This window comes from Salmo salar, chromosome ssa15 (assembly GCF_905237065.1).
Source record: "Salmo salar chromosome ssa15, Ssal_v3.1, whole genome shotgun sequence".
NCBI classification, from domain to species: domain Eukaryota; kingdom Metazoa; phylum Chordata; class Actinopteri; order Salmoniformes; family Salmonidae; genus Salmo; species Salmo salar.
The window spans coordinates 80,125,906-80,146,206 of record NC_059456.1 but is presented as its reverse complement, the minus strand read 5'-3'; the positions used below and the strand labels follow the sequence as shown (position 1 = coordinate 80,146,206).

Here is a 20,301-nt window from a genome sequence, read left to right as displayed (position 1 = left end):
GTTCCCCATCCAACCTGTCAGAGCTTGAGAGGATCTGCAGAGAAGAATGGTAGAAACTCCCAAATACAGGTGTGCCAAGCTTGTAGCGTCATACCCAAGAAGACTTGAGGCTGCAATCGCTGCCAAAGGTGCTTTAACAAAGTACTGAGTAAAGGGTCTGGATACTTACGTAAATGTGATATTTCAGTTTTTTTTATTTTATACATTTGCAAAAATTTTAAAAAAAAATGTTTTTGCTTTGTCATTATGGAAGAAAAAAACTATTTATCAATTTTAGAATAAGGCTGTAATGTAACAAAATGTTTAAAAAGTCAAGGGGTCTGAATACTTTCCGAATGCACTGTACATGTAGATAGGGATAAAAGTGACTAGACAATCAGGATAGAAAATAAACAGAGTAGCAGCAGGATATATGAAGAGTGTGAAAGAGGTGTGTCTATGTGTGACGTTAAAATACATGTGTGTATTTTGTCTGTGTGCCCGCGTGTGTGTGTGTGTGTGTGTGTGTGTGTGTGTGTGTGTGTGTGTGTGTGTGTGTGTGTGTGTGTGTGTGTGTGTGTGTGTGTGTGTGTGTGTGTGTGTGTGTGTGTGTGTGTGTGTGTGTGTGTGTGTGTGTTGGAGTGTCAGTACAGTATATTTGTATCAACTGGGAGGCGACAGGAAGGCCAAAAAGATCATCAAGGACAACAGCCACCCGAGCCATTGCCTGTTCTGTTCATCCAGAAGGCGAGATCAGTACAGGTGCATCAAAGCTGGGACCGAGAGACTGAAAAACAGCTTCTATCTCAAAGCCATCAGACTGTTAAACAGCCATCACTAACATAGAGAGGCTGCTGTCAACATACTGACTCAAATCCTTGGCCACTTTAATAAATGGACTTAATAAAGGTATCACTAGTCACCTTAAATAACGCCACTTTAATAATGTTTATCATATCCTACATTACTCATCTCATATGTATATACTGTTCTCTACCATCTACTGCATCTTGCCTATGCCTATCATTAGTCACTTTAAATAACACCACTTTAATAATGTTTACATATCCTACATCACTCATCTCATATGCTTATACTGCTCTATACCATCTAATGCACGGCCATTGCTCATCCATATATTTATATGTACATATTCTTATTCGTCCCTTACATTTGTGTGTATAAGGTAGTTGTTGTGAATTTGTTAGATTTCTTGTTAGATATTACTGCATTGTCAGAACTAGACGCACAAGCATTTCGCTACACTCGCATTAACATCTGCTAACCATGTGTATGTGACCAATACAATTTGATTTGACCTGTGTCAATAAACAATAAACTTTGATTTGTGACACAAGTATCTCGTCATTATATCCATGATCTCTGGTATAACCTCTCAGTATCATATGAAATATCGCGATAGGATCGCACTCGGATCACTACGTAATGTGCCGTGCTGCTTCTGGCGGCGCTGGTGACAGTGCTGAAAGCTGTTGGGGTGAGTTTTGTTTAATTTACTAATTGAAAGTTACGGTTGCAACCCCATTAATATGAGATTATATTCAAGTTATAGCGATACAAAATCATTTTGAACCAAGTTTTTATCCTTCAAAGCGTATAGGCGGGGTAGTGTTATCCGGTGTTTTTACTCGTCCTAAATCATACCGACACTACTGTACTGTGTAGCTAACGTTATCTATCTGGGGAGCTATTTTGGTAAACGTTTCGACGTAATTAATAAACTGTATACACATGATCAATTGTTTAATGCATACCGGTATCCTCACGTTATGTTTGATGTTAAACAAATTTGCTGAAGTAACAAACGATCTGACTCAATTTGTTATCTGGACTTGCACGAGTTTAGCAAGCGTTGGCTAGGTAGCCACAAGCTAGCGAATTTATCTGTCGCAGTTCCTTTGTTGTCCGGTGCCACACTACTAACTAATGCGCCTGCCCATCTTAAAATGTCAACCCTTGCGAAGTAAATGGGTTGTTGAAATTGGCACAATAGACATTGTTTGTATTCACAATTCCATGAATTAGGAACAAACTATTTTAATGTATGATCACCTTGCCAAGTGCTCGTAGTAACTGTTAGTTAGCGAAGTAAAGCTAACGCGTTGTTGGCTAGCTAATGTCAGCTAGTTAGCGTTTAACAAATATCTAACGTTAACTAGCCATTCGATTTGACAATGTGTTAACACCTCCATTTGTGTTTTGTAGTTAGCTTGCTAGCTAATTAGTGTGCGTTTAAACGTGATCAGCTAGCTAGCTATGCAAACTAATGATGCGTTGGCTAGTAGGCCACGTTACTGCATTACAAAGCGTGGTTACTTGATGGCAAATCACATGGCTGTGCATAGTTATAGCTAATAGTAAGCTGGTTGGTAATTAATGAATTGCTTGGTGTCAGACATTGTTCAACCAACAGGAACAGTTAAGTGACGTTACGATTAGTAATAATGAACGACCTAGCTAGGTTGCCATGATCCATGAATGCTACAGTTCTAGCCAGCTAACGTTATCTAGCTGAGACGAGGCCGTGTACGTATGCTTGTTGTTGCCAACTTTAGTATGCTTTACTGACATGAATTTGGTGAATCATCAAAACAATAGGTAACGTTAGCAAGTAAGATGACGAACAAGTTAGGTGGTCGAACATTGTCGAGTTCAGAAGCCCCTATTTCAGAAATATGTGCTAAAAGGCCAATCATGGGCAGTGATTTTAGTGGGTGGGCACTGGTAGGCAAATGTTGTTTTATGGCTGCGTCATGAGCAACTGAAAAGCACTCGCTCCCAAGTTCCAGTTTTGTTTTATTAACCATGTTGATATTATTCATTGCTTTAAGCAATAGTTTTCAGAGTGAATGTTTTCCCCACTCCTTTCAACCAACGTTCCCCTATTACCAAGGGGGATTAAATTGCATACCATTCTTTAGTTTGACAGTACAGGTGTTGTCTCAACAAACCTTGCTAGGTTGTAGTTGTGCCAATCCATTGACAGTCTAAACACACAATGACATGCAACCAAACTGTCACTAATGGCAGTGTTGTCAAGATGCATATTAATTTAGATGCGACTTGAAATCATAGAATGGCAGGGTGTTATAATGGTTATTTATGTAGATAAGTGGTATAAAGGGATCCATTATGATGGACTGTAAGTCAAAGATTGTAGAATTTCTCTGACACTGATTTCCAAGAGGTTCAATTTAGCACTGCTGTCCATAAGCAACTGTAACCTGGATACCAAATATGAGCTTTAAAGACCCATCCACTCATTGGAATTATATTTGACCCCTTTCACAACATTTAGCACTCATTGTGACACAGGCATGACGGATTAGTTAAACTTTATGGATGTGTCCCAGCTTCTTGTTACTGTGCAAAGTCCTATACAGTTAAATGTTAGGCTCAGTGTCTGAGCCTTTTGTCATGATCCACATTGCTCATTGAATTACAGACCTTACTGGTTAGAAACTGCCATACATATCAGTATCAGCAGGACTTCTAGTATCTAGTAGGAAGGTCTATATTTAGGCCTGGGAGTCTGGGGGCGAAGAATCTGGAGTTTAATTCACATTTAAAGTGACCCAGGGCACTAGTCTACAGGTGGCTGTAATGGTTTTTCATAGTGGTCTTGAATCTGGAAAGTATGTTTAGAATGCTGTAATTCTAGCCCCTTAGTACTTTGTTGCAGTGTTTCCAACACATGATGTCCTAATTTATTGTCAACCTATGGGCTAATGGTACCACCACCATCATAAATGGTGACATATGTCTTTGATGGCACATTCATTAGGAGTCGTGCAATTTGCTAGTTGTTTATTCAAATTAGTAGGCTATATGTACATTGATAATGGCTAAATCTGATTAATTTTAAACTAATAATGGATCTCTTTTTCTCAACAGTATGAAGTGAAACGGAACTGAATTTTTTTTGTACCATCCGCAACTGCTTCTTCAAGTTCAGATCACAACGAAGAAACAAATTCAAGAGAAACATCCCGAAACGTACAGTCGCAACAACTCAAGGAAAGGATCACTTCAAAGGAAAGTCTAGAAGCAACTAAACTAAGAAAACACCAAAGACACAAGATACACACCTGCCCAATCGAAACACACTCAAGAGAAGCAATCTTTCGCCAACATTGCAAAACCGTGAAGATAACTGATCTGAGACCAGAAGTTTGTGCCTACTCAACAGCTTTGACAAAGCACACGTCCCAACGCTACTCCCAGCCGCCCTCATCCTCACCACTGACTCTACCCTGGGGTGCCTAGAGAGCTGCTATTTGTTCTTTTTTTTCAGTTCCTTTACTATCCCATCTCCTTCGTCTATCTTCTTGCTCTGTTTATTTTGTTTTCAAGCACTATTGCACCTGCTTTTGCCTTATAAAATATTTTTTCTTCCTTTTGCTTCATGCTACTCGTATCTAGAACTTGTGCCAGAAACCTGTAACAAATAAGTGTGTGAGATCTGCAAAGGCGTTAAAGACAACCAGAAGTTTCAAGACGCAAAATCAAGGTAGGTCCATTTTTTTCATTTGTTTTACTTATTTCATAAATGTGTTGTGGTTTTGAATAACTTGTCTTTGTTTCTTGTTTGTGTCTAGAAAGTGATCCCTTATATAGGCCCAGCCATTTCCAAATATAGTTGCATGTCAAAAAATGTATTTACCTTGCATGAGGCTTTCACTTATCTACACATATCAAGGACTGATTTGATAGGACACAATTAATAAATGCATTTGCAAACTACTGTAATGGTTTATCACATGGCATTTTATATACAAATTGATGCTTGTGTTAAATTTGATGTTGAACCAATGAAGAGGAAAACGCACCTTCCCAAGTTCCAGACTGGTCCCCTGGTGTGCTGTCATAGGGCAGGAATGTGGAGATATATTTGTTATGATAATGAACACAAGTAACCCAACAAATGTCCCAACAATTCTGCTCTTGTACATGTGCACATCTGCTACCATTTTAACAAAGACGGGGAATATTGCCCCTTACCTAGATGGTAGTTTTTTTAATATAATAAATAAACTTGCTTTTTTTGGTGACAACATGCACAACGGCTCCCCTAATTTACTTCAGTGACTTGAATTTCAGATGCAGTTGGACTAACCATCCTGTACCTCAAATTATGACTGACTTCTGCATCTATTTGATAGGGCTGAATCATTCTTCAACTTGTTTTAGGCCAATTGACGTAACAAGAGAAATTAATTCCTCCAACTCTAGCAGAGAGACTTAGCACAGATAAAGGCTTTTAGTGAGCCAGTCTTCCCTGCCATAGGCCTACTTCGTTATTGAAGTTTAGCAATCTTTCCTCTGCCTCTTTATCCTGCCCCTCTAGCTGGTCATATCTAGCCGCCTTTTCCCTTGTCTCCTCACACCCACAGACCCTTTCCCTTAATTGTGACACTGTTCACTGGCTGACCTTTTTGCCTCCCCGTTTATTTATTTTTGTCCCTTTCCCATTTTCACCCTTGCAGACATCCAGAGGTTGGGTGGTTGAGCAAAAAAGGAAAAAAATAACAAATCGAGGCAGTCAAGCAAACCAGTTATCAAGTACAACAAAGGGGTGGAGTTTGGCTTGAGTTTATGGAAAAATATGGGCAGCCCCTGGAAAGGCTTTGTTGAGTTTACCTTGCCCACGTCGCCACCTGCCGCGTTTATTAGCGCTGACCTGAGCAGCACCTCCCCCGTCGGACTCAGCCTGTCACCATACGGCCGATCCGTAAGTTCCATCTTCCCCACCACCTCCCTCCGTCTCCCCCCCCATCGAACACCCATTCACCCACCTTGCCCTGCCTCTCTCTGCTCTGACTGGCCTTACCTTTCCATTCCTCGGGGCTCAGAGACTAGCCTCTGCTCAGGTGCAGTCAAGCAGTTACAGGGTGGTCTAAAGGTTAGTTGGGATTTGGATATCTTTCAAATTAGCTTTTACCCACCACAATTTAAGGCTGTAAATGCTTTGTGCCATGCCCCACGCCCCCTGAGATTAGTGGTGTGGGATATGATTAGTGCTGCAATTTCTGTCTTATGTAGGCAATATAAACAAACTGAAGTTTGTTTAGTGATCTAGTACAGGCAAAGGAAAACAATGGGAGTGTAATGTAACATGAAGTGGGAATAAAGGGTGACTTAAAAAAAAAAACGTGACCTACAAAGCAGGATTCTGATGCAGAGGTGAAGAAATTACTATTGAGTTTCTGGTTTATTACGAAAGCAAAACGTGTTTTTGGTTGAGTCAATTATACCATGCCCATTTCAAATTTCACTGCTTTGTCAAGTCAGCTGGTTAACTCATTGATCCTGCTTTGTAGTATACCCCTCAGGTGACGTTAATGCTCAAAATAATGTGCCCAGTAGGAACTTGACAAAACGATTTAGACAATGTCAGTTTGACATTCTTTCCCAAATAATAACTAGACTGAAATAAGCTCATTTAAAACTAAGGTAGGCTAGTTTGTAAGACGAGTTGATTTTAAACTGTTTCCCCGATGGCTGGTGCCGTTCAATGTCGCTTAGTCTGGAATCTTAGTTATCGAACCAGCAAATGGGATTATTCATCCCTTTTAAGGACAGACCATCCAATCTACTAACTACTGGGAATTTCAACTTTTGACATTAATGCTATGCTAGTAAGGGACCTAACAGATGAGGCTGCTCTGGGACCCTTCATGTACCCACTATCATCTTACTGTGTAGACATGCTTCTGTCTAACCTGTCTTTCACATCAGCACTTTCTGATTCTGTTAACTCTTATTTTAACAGTATTTCAGGCAATAACGATAACTTAAAATGTTACAAGACCACCTTTCTCAACGCTTTGTTCTATTCCGTCAGATGTTGAATGGCAAATGTTTATTTTCGTTTTACTGATCATGCTATGCTGATTATTGCAGGGTGTTTCAAAGACAACCTCGCAGGGACATTCCCCCCCATTTTAGTGTTGTAGAGCCAAACGGCACATACATTTCCATCCATAATACTAGATGCTAGGTCTCTGCTAATAACTTAATTTATGAGTTTCTCTTATGGGATTAGGCTTCCCACGGTCAGTATCAATCTGTTTTTTTACTTGCCCCTCACTTTTACAATTGGTGTAAGAAAACTTCAAAGACCTAGAAAGCTACAGTGTAATGGAATGAAAACTCATGAGCAAAACCACAGCGCCAAGTATTTGAATCTCCCAATCACCCTTTAACCCCCCCCCCAACAGTGTGTCCCAGTCCTGACCCCATTGTTGGATATGGAGAGGGTGCACTCCGAACCCCCTTTGGCACGTAATACTGCTCCTTCCACCTCTGCGGTGGCTATCCCCCGCTCCTTCTCTGTCTCCCACAAAAAACACAAGCGGACCCCCCTGTATCAGAGATCAGTAAGTGGGCATGTTGTGTGGGCATCGCATCAGTTGCACCCACAGTGGTAATGACTGCCAGGGGGATGTTAGCTAACTGCATGGTTTGTTTTGCAGTGGCTCTTGATTACTTTGAGGGAGATCATTTAATGGACTTTTGGTTCTGTGTGAAGTCATATTGTAGCACCCAGTTCATGTTGCCTTGTGCTAGTCAATGGGAGATGCAGTGGTTTTGTAGTAGGTTTGGATAAAGATTAAGTCCTATAACAATTGTTTTTGCATGTATAATGTTCCCAACTTTGTCAATCCAGGGGTGCTTGTTTATTTTAGTTGCAATAGTGACTGAGTGAATAGAAGTGGAGGATTCTCTTGAGCCAACTAGAAATAACTATACAGTGTGGCCTTTATTGGTAGTGAATGGTCTGAATCAACATAAAAACCATCTGGGGTTGGCCTACTGTGCTCACTGACATTCAGAACAGAAATGGTCACAACACCAGAAAGCTCTTTTGGTTAGTCTCTCCAAACTTTTGGTTCAACCATCAGTCAGGAAACACAATTTAATGGATTGTGTGTAAATTAGATCTTATTGACGTGTGGGAGTTTCATTTGTGAAAGAGAATTGTTCTATCATATGCATTTACACAATCCCACTCATAAAGTCACATCTGCTCTCGTTCAATGTTCAGAGCTGTATTTTGTCAGATTTTTCTTTTTTTCAATAATGTCTTGTTCTGCTCAGATGAGTTTTGACCCTGGCATGCTCCACAACAACGGGCACACGGCTTTTGCCAATGGCACGGCGGCGGGCATCAGGGAGACAGGAGTGGTGGAGAAGCTGCTCACCTCCTACGGGTTCATCCAGTGCTCGGAGCGGCAGGCGCGCCTCTTCTTTCACTGCTCCCAGTACAACGGCAACCTGCAGGAGCTCAAGATAGGAGGTGAGAGTCCAGTGCTGCTTCTAGTCATTTAGTAGTCTAGTCTCATCCACCAGCCTTGTGCTGAACAACACAAGCTTTTAGGGATGGTTTCCCAAACACAGATTAATCCTGGACTAAAAAACACTTTCAAATGAAATTCTCCTTGAGACTAGGATTAATCTGTCTGGGGAAACTCCACCTAATGTTCATCTGGCCAAAAATGAGAATTCCTTCAAAAAATCCTTGGGGCTAATTGGTAACAACAGATTTCTGTCTTGGTCTCTTCAAGCTAATGTGGGTAGCTTTTAAGTCGATTGACCTCCATGAATGTCCGGTCAGCATTTGGTGTCGAACACACATTTTCTCACAACCTGTTTTCTTCCTTCTCTCTTCCCCTCTGCCTCCAGATGATGTGGAGTTTGAAGTGTCCTCAGACAGGCGCACTGGCAAGCCCATAGCAGTGAAGCTGCTTAAGATCAAACCAGAGGTGCTTCCAGAGGAGCGCATCTCGGGCCAGGTGGGGCCAGACTCGCACGCCTCTCCCTTTACTGTGCTGCATGGTTATATTCATCCAGTTAAGGAACACCATTTTACTTTTGGTTCTGTTTTTGTCCCTGTCACCTCAATGTCGGTGTTTGTTCGTCAGTTGGGTGTATGTTCAAGCTCATTGTAAATCTTTTAAAATCATTTTTCTTTATTAATAGTTTCATAGATGCGTACATTCTTAATACAACCCCCCCCCCCCCACCCCTCTGATTTTAAATCCACATTTTTATTGCGGTTATTTATGTTGGCCTTGGTCTGTTTATCTGAAATGCTAGGAATATCATCTGTTTCCATGGAGATTTACAATGGGCTTGACTGTACTCGACATACATGTTGTGTGGTGGAGGTGAGATTTGACGTTTAAACAAAACAGCCAAAATCTTTCTCGAGAAAGTTCTGCCTAAATTAAGTTGAAGGCTCATTTTCAAAGGAATGACAAATGAAGTCAGTAAATTGAGTAGGTTTGATTGGCTGTAATACTTTGATAGCCATTGACGTTTTATTAGCCTTTTCTTCAAATGGCCTTTACTCATTCAAATGAAGAAATTTGGCATTTCAAGCATTTCACATCTCATGCAGTAGTGTCTACAGTACATAACAGGCTTGTATCCCTTCGCTCTCTTGATATACTTTTGAAATCAACCAGTTTGTTTCCACAGAAAGATTGATTGTAATTTCCTTATTTAGGTGCACTGATTTATAGTAAGGCAATCGTGTTGAATCACCCAAAAACCCATTCTTAACCATCTCCCCCTGCGGTTCTTGCTGTCTTTTAGGTTGTCTCAGCGATTCCCACTCACCTGGATGGCAAATCTGCACCGGGGCAGGTGCCCACTGGCAGTGTGTGTTACGAGAGAAACGGGGTAAGACTGTCAAATGGCCTGTAGAAAGATACTTTTCATGACAAGGCTGGTAGTCAATGTAATGTAAAGTATGGATTCCTTCCCACGCAGGAGGTGTTTTACCTGACCTACACCCCAGACGACATAGAGGGCAACATGCACCTGGACACGGGAGACAAAGTCAGCTTCTACATGGAAACCAACAAGCAGTGAGTTGTTTTTCAATCGTGTCTTATTGTTTCACAATTTAAAATGTTTTGATTGCATACTACCATAGCCTTTTCCTCATGGTATATTTTGTGTGTTTCAGCACTGGTGCAGTCAGTGCTCACAACATTGTCCTGGTAAAGAAGAAACAGATGAGGTGCCAGGGGGTTGTCTGTGCCACCAAGGTAAAGCCACAGCAGAGCCTTGTGGATCCCTGGCTGGACATTGGCTACTGTATGTGCCTGATTATAATCTAATCTATAACCCTTTGTTGTCTGGTAGGAGGCCTTTGGGTTCATTGAGAGGGCTGACGTGGTGAAGGAGATATTTTTCCACTACAGCGAGTTCAAGGGTGACCTGGAGGCCCTACAGGCCGGCGACGATGTGGAGTTCACCATCAAAGAGAGAAACGTAGGTGGCATCACATGGAACCGTTCTGGCTAGCCAACTCTAGTGACTTGTTCTAATGGCTTGCAAAAGTATAGAATATGAGGCCAGTATTGGAATCAAGTTATTCTTATGTTAGGGACTCAACTTGTCAAATCAAGCAATGGCTGTTAATTGACAGTGAATGTCTCCAATAGGAGAGTCTGTTCAACAGAAATTACTCCTGCTCATGTATACATTCTGAATACATATTGATGCCATGAGCCTGTAAATATGCAATCGAATGTCGTAATGGAGAGGAAAAAGCAACATTGAAGTAACTAAAGCATTTATGGTGACATGGTGTCTGCAGATGTCAGGGCATTCATACTACTTGCGTTTCGTGGAGCTGAGCTGTGTTTACACATGCTCTTCCACTTAGCGTCAACCAATCATCTCAATGCCGAGCTATATGGAGCCCTCTGCATTGTTACAAAATTTGGGAGGTGCATGGCATCGCCGTATGGAGCTCGATTTGGCCTCCGGGAGCTCCGCAATTGCGTTAGACCCTCCGTACAGAGCCTCTAGACCACATTGCCGAATCAAGCATAAATTGGCTAAAAAGCATTTTGTTTTTCTCTCTAGGGGAAAGAGGTGGCCACCGACGTGAGGCTGCTCGCCCAGGGAACAGTCATTTTTGAGGACATCAGCATTGAGCAGTTTGAAGGCACTGTCATCAAAGTCATCCCTAAAGTTCCAACTAAGAACCAGGTCCGCAACTTACGCAATGCCTGCATACTCAGAATTAACCCGAGCTTGGTTTTTACTGAATCCTGGATTATTTGTATTCTTCCTCACAATCTTTTAGAATGATCCGCTCCCAGGCCGCATCTGTGCTAGGATCAGCTTCACGGACAAGGAGCTCCTGTTCGGCGAGAAGGATACCAAGTCCAAGGTGACCCTGCTGGAGGGCGACCATGTGCAGTTCAACATCTCAACAGACCGCAGGGACAAGCTGGAGCGGGCCACCAACATCGACATCCTGCCCGACACCTTCCACTTCACTAAGGAGTCCCGTGAGATGGTAAGGACCATGAGCTCTATGGTACGCTCACTAGTTCATTTGAGGAAGCTTTGTGTGGAGTTTAATCAATGAATATGGCAACCTGAAATTTGCATTCATAAAAAATCGAGTTCATATTCCAAACTGTTGTGTTGTCTATTAAATGGGAGAGCGTAAACCTACAGTCCCGAATGAACGGGAAGGATTGGCATTTTATCTGCAGTGCACTGTCTCTTTAATCTCGGTTAACTCAAAAGTAAAATCAAAGCACTCAGTGAAGCAGTTTAAGGGCTGCTTTCGCCCAATCCTGATACGTCCATATAATTACTGATGAAAACACAAGGATCAGAACTAATGCAGCACGTGAACTCACGCATCCCATTCAGTCCCAGCAGATTCTTCAGACTACATGCAGAGTCGACAGCATCTCTGCTGTGTTAACGGCTCTCTCTGTCCTATAGGGTGTGATCGCTGCAATGCGTGACGGCTTTGGCTTCATCAAGTGTGTAGACCGGGACGCCAGGATGTTCTTTCACTTTAGCGAAGTGCTGGAGGAGGGCCAGCTGCACATCTCTGATGAAGTCGAGTTCACAGTTGTGCCCGTGAGTCCAGAGAGAACGCCCATGGTCCGTTTTTCAATATACAATTGCTGTCTTTAAAATTCCTTTAATCTCACCTTCCCTCTTTTTCTCTGTCAATATTCCAAGGCTGTTAGTTTAGTGGGAAACTCTTGATTTTGAAATGAACATCTAGTAAATTCTTATAAATATTAGGAAATCTCATTCTTTGAACCCATTCACTTTTCCTAGGCACATTGTGTTCCAAATGTATTTTGGTCTCTGTCTGGCTATCTCACAATACAAACCAATCTCAATGAGAGCATTATCGAACACCAACACAAATTGAAACAGGTTTTTTCTCCCTCTCCTGTGCAGGACATGCTGTCTGCCCAGAGGAACCACGCAGTGCGCATCAAGAAGCTGCCCAAGGGCACAGTCTCCTTCCACACCCAGTCTGAGCAGCGCTTTGTGGGTGTGGTGGAGAAGGAGGCCACAGCAGCCATCACCAACAACAAGAGCGCCAGCCCCAGCAAGGCCAAAGAGAAGGTACGAAAGCACCCAGGGCAGCACTTGGGAACCCACAGCGACATTGTCAACATTTGCCTTTTTTATTTTGACGGTACATGTTTGTCCTTCCCTGCCTGATCTTTCTTTCCCTTTTCTTTCCTCATTCCTTCCTAGTCTGATCAGTATCGAAATGTAAAACTGCTCCGAGACCCGCACGCACACATTTCCCCATACGATCAGGCATTTTTCAGCCCATTTCATTTGACTCCTTAGTTCTAATTCTCTGCTTTGCTTTCTCCTTTCACCCTTTCCCCCTCATGCTCCTTCTCTCCATTAGAAAAAAGACAAGGTAGGAGTTTTGTCTTTGCATGATGCCTTCAAGTTGAACAACTCTAGATAGATACATCTATCAAAAAGTTTTCCTACTGGGTTGACACTGAGGCAAAGTACTAACCACTAATTTTGTCTCATGTTAGCTAGATATGGCATTGATTTGCCAGACATTTTACGTGGCAACTGTGACAAATTCCCCTAGTTACCTTAAAATTCATCATGTATAGTTTTTTGCCCAATTGCTTAAATCACTCTCATTTCCTAACCTTTGCTCTTCACAGGGTAGCCTAGTGGTTAGAGCATTGGACTAGTAACCGAAAGGTTGCAAGTTCGAATCCCTGAGCTGACAAGTTACAAATCTGTCGTTCTGCCCCTGAACAAGGCAGTTAACCCACTGTTCCTAGGCCGTCATTGAAAATAAGAATTTGTTCTTAACTGACTTGCCTAGTTAAATAAAGGTTTAAAAAAATAAATTAAATACTGTAGTTGCCATTTATGCTCAAATGGGTAGACTAATTGTGCATATTTCTCTTATTTCTCAAGGCTAAAGTCAGTGGTGTTGTCTATGCCCACTGAATGTGCTTCTCACCCCATGGTTGACTGGTTTCGGTCCTAATCAACCTCTTAAATCAATTCCTCTAAACACATGTTATTCTCACTTTTGCAGTCTTGTAATTTACTTTACTAGTTCCTAAGGAGATAAGGCATTTAACTAAGGCTGACCCCATTAAGTCGACTGTTTGGTCTATAGGCTTTTGGTCGACCAAGGTTTCTTTAGTTGAGCAGTAGCTAAAAAAAGTTCATTATCTTAGGCTCATTATCAAAAATTGTGATTTATTACTTATACAAATGTGCTACTACTACTTTTGGCCATAACACCACCAATTCTACAGTGGCACCTCAAACCCACCAATGAGAATTTTAATACTGAGGGGTTGCAATGCCGATCGGTTGAAGATTGTTGCCGGTTTGTTTTAATAGCCTATTTATTCCGTGAGCACCAAGCCTTACGCAACCACAACACGGCGGATAAACAAGTTGACAAATGTGGCTGTTTTTTAGCTTTGCTATGCTGTAATAATGGCTTTAAATCTTTTTGTTTTGTTAGTACAGCCTCTGGTTTTATTTAGTGTAACTGTTCCAAATTGTCAGAAATATTAATAATAATAATAATAAGCCTCGTGATCTCTTATTGTGACTATAATAACTGTCATTATCATTAAGCGCTTTCAAGCATCTTCGATTTAAAATAACAAAGCCACCCTTAAATAATTAGTGTAAACAATAAATAAACCATTACATTTTGGAAAATTGCATTCACAAACAAATGCGACTGTCTTTAATCTTTGCTGTAATAAAGGATTTACCCCCCAAAAAGTTGGACTGGTACGCATATAATTTCATTGTTTACTTTGTTCCAAATGGTTGGGGTAATTATATTGTAATCTAACAGCACCTGTTTGGCACACATGTACACAGCGCTTGTGCCTTACTTTCTTGATCTCCAATATTTTCCATAACTGGTCAAATTTATTCTGCACATCTAACTTCCCCTTTACCTCCTGAGCAACCAGTAAACATTCACACATTTTTGAGTGCATCTGTTTTGATTTTAGTGTTCTGAGTTTATAACCAATTTGTTGATGTGATTGATCTATAGGCCAGGCCCTATTGGTCACGTGCATGTGACACATGCGTGTCATGTAAGGGTTCAGGGCATAGGGGGGGGGGGTGTTGGGTACAGCCCTACATTTAACACTTTGTACAAAGGTGTTGATTTAAAACACTAGTCAATGCTAACGAGGTGCTTTGGAATGTGTGCTGTTGCACATCTTGGTGCCAGTCATCTGCACTCTTAGCTTTAACAAGGAGTTGCTACTGCTGTTCAGCTGATATACTCCTAAACTTTTAGAATGCATCATTCCGCCCTTCCTCCTTTTGAAGTTATTACTGATGTGCACTGTAATCCAGCCTCGTCATATCAGTAATTATAATTTTTTTTGCCAGGCTGAGTGCATTTTTCTTAAGTATTTGAACGTGTCCTAATGCTCAGCAGTGGTGTTATCCACTTGTAACAGTTGAATGCCTGATTTCTGGAGAGGAGTGCAGTAGCCACTGCCAGTCTAATCTGTTTTCTGATGTCTGTCCTCATGTAGGAAGCAGAAGAGGGAGTGATTTCTTATGAGGACTGTGGAGTGAAGCTGACTGTGTCGTACCATGTCAAAGATCTGGAGGGAGCTGCCCAGCCACAGGCAGGAGACAAGGTACTGAAAACCAAACAAGTTCACACTGGCTCAAACTTACTTTGTTGAAATGGCAATTTACCAAACCCCAAGAGAGAATGAGTTGGCTCTGTTTTCATGTGCTGTAAATTGGGGCGGCGGGGTAGCCTCGAATCCCCTAGCCGACAAGGTACAAATCTGTCGTTCTGCCCCTTAACAAGACAGATAACCCACTGTTCCTAGGCCGTCATTGAAAATAAGAATTTGTTATATAACCTCTCTTGGGCAGAGGTTATATATACACACACACCAAGGTTCACACTATTCAACAGCCATTGAAAAATCAGAGCGCCAAATTCAAAACCACAATGTCATAATTCAAAGTTCTCAAACAAAGGACTATTTTACACCATTTTTAAAGGTACACGTCCCCTTAATTGTCCGATTTCAAAAAGGCTTAGATTATGTTAGGACAGTTCCAACATAAGAAAAAGCACACAGCCATTTTCCTAGCAAGGACAGTCGTCACAAACCAGAAAACCAGCTAAAATTATGCACTAACCTTTGACGATCTTCATCAGATGACACTCCTAGGACATCATGTTACACAATACATGCATTTTTTTGTTCGATAAAGTTCATATTTATATCCATAAACCCCATTTTACATTGGCGTGTGATGTTCAGAAAATATTTTGCCTCCAACACTGCCGGTGAATCAGCACAACAATTTACAAAAATACTCACCATAAACGTTGATAAAATATTAAACTGTTATTCAAAGAATTATAGATGAACATCTCCTTTATACAAACGCTGTGACAGATTTAAAAAAAGCTTCATGAGGAAAGCACACTTTGCAATAATCTGAGTACTGCACTCAAAAATACACTAGGCAATACAGATATCCGCCATTTGAGGCATTTGAAATATTCACTTATCTTTGATCTTCATCAGAAGGCACTTCCAGAAATCCCAGGTCCACAATAAATGTTGCTTTGTTCGATAAAGTCCATAATTTATGTCCAAATAGCTCCTTGTTGTTAGCGCGTTAAGTTAGCTACTCCAAGTGTAGGAAGCGCACGGAAAATGTCATGACGAAAAGTTAAAAAAAAAAGTTATATTTACGTTTGTTCAAACATGTCAAACGTTGTATAGCGTCAATCTTTAGGGCCTTTATCACTTAGAACTTCAATAATATTCCAACCGGACGATTGCAATGTCTTACAACGTTTTGGAACACAGCTAACTCTCACGTGAATGCGGGCCAATGAACGCCAGTACCTTCCTGAGTCACCAACTTCCTCTGTTCGCTCTCTGTTCATCATAGACGCCTCAATCAACTTTCTAATGACTGTTGACATCTAGTGGAAACCTTAGGAAGTGCAAAATGAACCCTAAGTCACTGTGTTCGATAGGCAATGACTTGAAAGGACTACAAGCACCAGAATTCTCACTTCCTGGTTAGATTTTTCTCAGGTTTTTGCCTGCCATATGAGTTCTGTTATACTCAGACATCATTCAAACAGTTTTAGAAACTTCAGTGTTTTCTATCCAAATCTACTAATAATATGCGTATTCTAGTTCCTGGGCCAGAGTAGTAGGTCGTTTAATTTGGGTACGTTTTTCATCCGGCCGTGAAAATACTGCCCCCTACCCTAGAGGTTAACTGACTTGCCTAGTTAAATAAAGGTAAAATAAAAAAATCCAACCTTGTCCTCTAGGTGGAGTTCTCCATCAATGAGGTAAAGAGGACGGGCCAACAGAGCGCTGTCACCATCAAGATCCTCAACCGCACCGTCAACACCAAGAGGCTGCTGGGATACATTGCCACCCTGAAAGACAACTTTGGCTTCATAGAGACAGCCAATCACGATCAAGAGATCTTCTTTCATTACAGGTACAACTATTCAACACATGCAAGCTAGTGTAAAATATGTTGGCATTAGATCTGTCCAATAAAGATCTGTTTTTCATGCTGCGTGGTTGTTCCTGCTGCCTGTTTGTTCCAGTGAGCTGTGTGGTGACTTGGAGAACCTGGAGCTGGGCGACACTGTGGAATACACCCTGTCCAAGGGCAAAGGAAACAAAGTCAGCGCTGAGAAGGTTACTAAGGTGGTAGCAGGTAGGCAGTAAAATGCTTTAGTAATTGTTTGAGTTTGCACCACAGTCAGTTCTATAATGAAGCATTTATGTATCAACCTTCAAAGGGAGTATGCTAATGGTGTTCTGTTATTGCAGTGAATGGTGTGGGGCAGGATGTTGGTGAGACAGTGATGTTGGGGAAGGTGGTGCGCCCTCTGCGCAGTGTGGACCCGTCCCAGACAGAGTACCAGGGGCTCATCGAGCTCTTGGAGGAAGGTAAGTCACCGCTGGCAGTGGAGGTTTATGTCCATCAATTTAATGTTTTTACTGATGCACTTACTCTATAATGGCTAAATTGACTGTTCCTCTTCTCCCCACCTGTACCCATTCAGATGGCACAAAGTGCCAAAATTACTCCTTTGGCATCGTGGGCATGGCGAACAAGGCAGACTGTCTGCAGAAAGGCGAGATGGTGAAGTTCCAGCTGTGCACAGTGGCTCAGACAGGACAGAAGATGGCCTGCAACGTTGTCCCCCAACGTAAAGCCCTGGTGGAGTGCGTCAAGGACCAGGTATCTGATCATGCTTGTCAACACTTTTGCTGATGGACATGATTAAATTGCCTTTCAAAATTGAACTGAAAGATTCTGCCATTTATTTATGTATGGTAAGTAACCCAAACATGAAGTAATAAGAATGTATAATTTGTTTTGGGGCTTTCTCACTATGCAAGGTATTGGTGTGGCTACCTATGAGTGCTATGCCTATTCATTCTGTAATGTCTTGTCTCCCCAGTTTGGTTTTATCACGTATGAAGTTGGCGAGAGTAAGAAGCTGTTTTTCCATGTCAAAGAGGTGCATGATGGCTTGGAGCTCCAGACCGGGGACGAGGTGGAGTTCTCAGTCATCCTCAACCAACGCACAGGGAAATGTAGTGCCTGCAACGTGCGCAGAGTTAGGTAAATACTGCAGGGGGGTGTACTATTACCATGAAGTAGGGTAAAATGTTCGGAAACGGAAGTATTACCTCAACTTAGCCAATAATGATGCCCGTTTTCTTGGTGACCAAAGTCAACGGAACTGAATAAGTGAAATTGGATTTCTTGCCCCCACATTTACTAATCATGTCTCATTTTATGACCCAGTTATCCTAAACCTAGACAGTATATTGTTGGTTAAAAAAGCCCTCGTTTCTTTACCCCCACAGTGAAGGGCCTAAACCGGTGGCAACCCCCCGTCCCGATCGCTTGGTCAACCGGCTCAAGAGCATCACCCTGGATGATGCTAGTGCCCCCCGCCTAGTTATTGTGAGACAGCCCCGCGGTCCTGACAATTCAAAGGTACGCACGTAATGCTGTATAATAAGTTCTGATGTGTGTACACTTTGTTTTTATCTACAAAGCGTGTTGATTATATTATTACTGGTCTACTTTGTTTTTTGTACCCAGGGCTTCAATGTGGAGAGGAAGACCCGTCAACCGGGTGTCATTGACTGAGCAGTATATAACCCTTCCCGTCTGACTAGGTGGGCCCTGATTTACAAATGCAACGTGAGAATGGACATCAACAATGGAAAAGGATTTTTGCTGTCTTGTGGACACATGCTCCTACACACACAGAGAAATAAGCATGTGTAACCCCTCCATGTTCCATCACCTGCAAGGGAACCCTCATTCCATTTGTTCTCTGCTGCCCATGTATGATGTACTTGATACAGTTTCATACTGCAGTATACAAGGTGGGATCTCTTCCGAGTGTGTGCGTGTGACTGTAAGGTGTTTTTAGAAATTATAGAAGTTACAGAGGAATTTGTTTTGAGGGTTTCTGTGCGCTTTAGAATCAGTGACGGTTGCGTGGCACTCTTGTCCCATCTGCCTAATTGTCTGGAATTCTGCACCTGCAACCTGTCGTGTGTGTGGGCATGTATTAGAGCTCATCTGCTTCTTTTCCTCCATTGTTCTCCCTCAAGGCAACTAAATGATTATCATTTGCCAATGGTTTTCACTATGCTTTCCTACAAAATGCATAAAGCAAAGTTCCCTCCATAAGGAGGGTGATGTTTCTCATGTGTGGACTAAAACAGAGGCTACTTCTCTGCTCGGTTTTTTTGAGCAGTTTTTTAAACTCTTTATCCAAGAGCTGGAGTGAAAGCATGGTGTTGTTTTGTCTGTGAATGTTTAAGTGGCTATATGATTTGGATTTACTTTCACAAATCTGGAGCCTTTAGATACCTTTTTCGCTATTAACACGCTTTGTAAGCAATTTCCCCAGGTGCAGAATTCCTAATGGCATCTTATATCGAGCAGTTTTATACTATGTACTTTATTTTTTTGCACCTCTTTGCTTTTTTGTTTCATTGACGTATGAATACGGTGCCTAAACTACAAAAAAAAAAAAAAAGACATATCCTCTGTCCCCAGCCCAACTGCCAAAATATGAAGAAAGGATGGCTTTTTATTCCTAGTAGAAATAATACTGATCTGCATCCCAAGTACCTGTTGGTTGAAATATACTGTATGTAATGTGTGCTTTTTTTTTCTTAGTGAAAGATTAAACATCACAATATAACAAAAATACATTTTAACTTCAGTAAAAAAGAGCAGGGTAACAAAGCATTAGAATTAAGTTGCGTCTTAAGGATCAGGATATCTATTGTGCTCTGGCGGTGTTGGTGGGTGATCTGTTGTGCCTGTACGCACATGCGGCAGTTAGAGACAATTTATTTAAACTCCGGAGATCACTGGGTTGATCCTGAACTGCACAGTCGCTCCTATGTACTTTTGTTAATGGTCTTGAATGAAGCAATTGAATTAAAGTTTTATGAAAATCATATTGTGTTTATTTGAAAGAAAATCCAGGCAGTTATTTGTTCCTTTAAATTCCATGCAGTTTGTAGAAACTATTTAATTCAAAATGGCAGCAAGAGACTTGTCTTGAAACGGTGCAGTGAAAAATAAATGCTGTCCCTACTTTCAAACAACTGTGCCTGAACAGTGGAGCAAACTGAAGCTGGGAAAAGCTATTCAGCAACTTTTGGTAGGCCAATAGATGTTTGCTTAAAGAAATGCATTTTATTGTTGCCACATAGAACCTTAATATAGAAATGTAAAACTAGGAACAAATCCCTGCACAGTTTGAAGTATCTCACACACTAAGTTACTGGTTTGCTTGTTTTTAAACCGTAAGTTTCAGTTCTTGCTCTACCTCGTTCAAACCCTGGTGCTGCCCAGATGTATTGTTATCTCGGAGCGATGCACAACCCTTGGTTGTGTTTCTGAATTTTGGACTTCAGA

The 20,301-nt window shown here is 41.5% G+C and overlaps 1 protein-coding gene across 19 annotated transcripts; it reads left to right on the top strand.

Moving 5' to 3' along the window:
- The first annotated feature begins 1,383 nt into the window (after positions 1-1,383).
- csde1 (cold shock domain containing E1, RNA-binding) lies at positions 1,384-19,838 on the top strand. Of its 19 annotated transcripts, none has more exons than XM_045695227.1 (22): positions 1,384-1,477; positions 3,895-4,510; positions 7,221-7,379; positions 8,101-8,299; positions 8,686-8,852; positions 9,601-9,687; positions 9,757-9,875; positions 9,977-10,058; positions 10,156-10,284; positions 10,885-11,010; positions 11,108-11,344; positions 11,764-11,928; positions 12,238-12,408; positions 12,707-12,718; positions 14,859-14,966; positions 16,649-16,824; positions 16,937-17,049; positions 17,166-17,285; positions 17,402-17,580; positions 17,804-17,967; positions 18,216-18,348; positions 18,457-19,838. In XM_045695227.1, the coding sequence occupies exons 3-22, from the start codon at positions 7,251-7,253 to the stop codon at positions 18,502-18,504; spliced, it is 2,664 nt and encodes an 887-aa protein (XP_045551183.1). In that variant the 5' UTR covers positions 1,384-1,477; positions 3,895-4,510; positions 7,221-7,250; the 3' UTR covers positions 18,505-19,838.
- The last annotated feature ends 463 nt before the right edge of the window (positions 19,839-20,301 follow it).

Bases quoted from the DNA above. Each gene is read 5' to 3' on its own strand.
- csde1 (XM_045695227.1), top strand. From the start codon at position 7,251: ATGGAGAGGGTGCACTCCGAACCCCCTTTGGCACGTAATACTGCTCCT. The intron at 10,285-10,884 runs GTAGGTGGCATC...TTTTCTCTCTAG, and splicing joins TCACCATCAAAGAGAGAAAC to GGGAAAGAGGTGGCCACCGA. The intron at 11,929-12,237 runs GTCCGTTTTTCA...TCTCCTGTGCAG, and splicing joins GTCCAGAGAGAACGCCCATG to GACATGCTGTCTGCCCAGAG.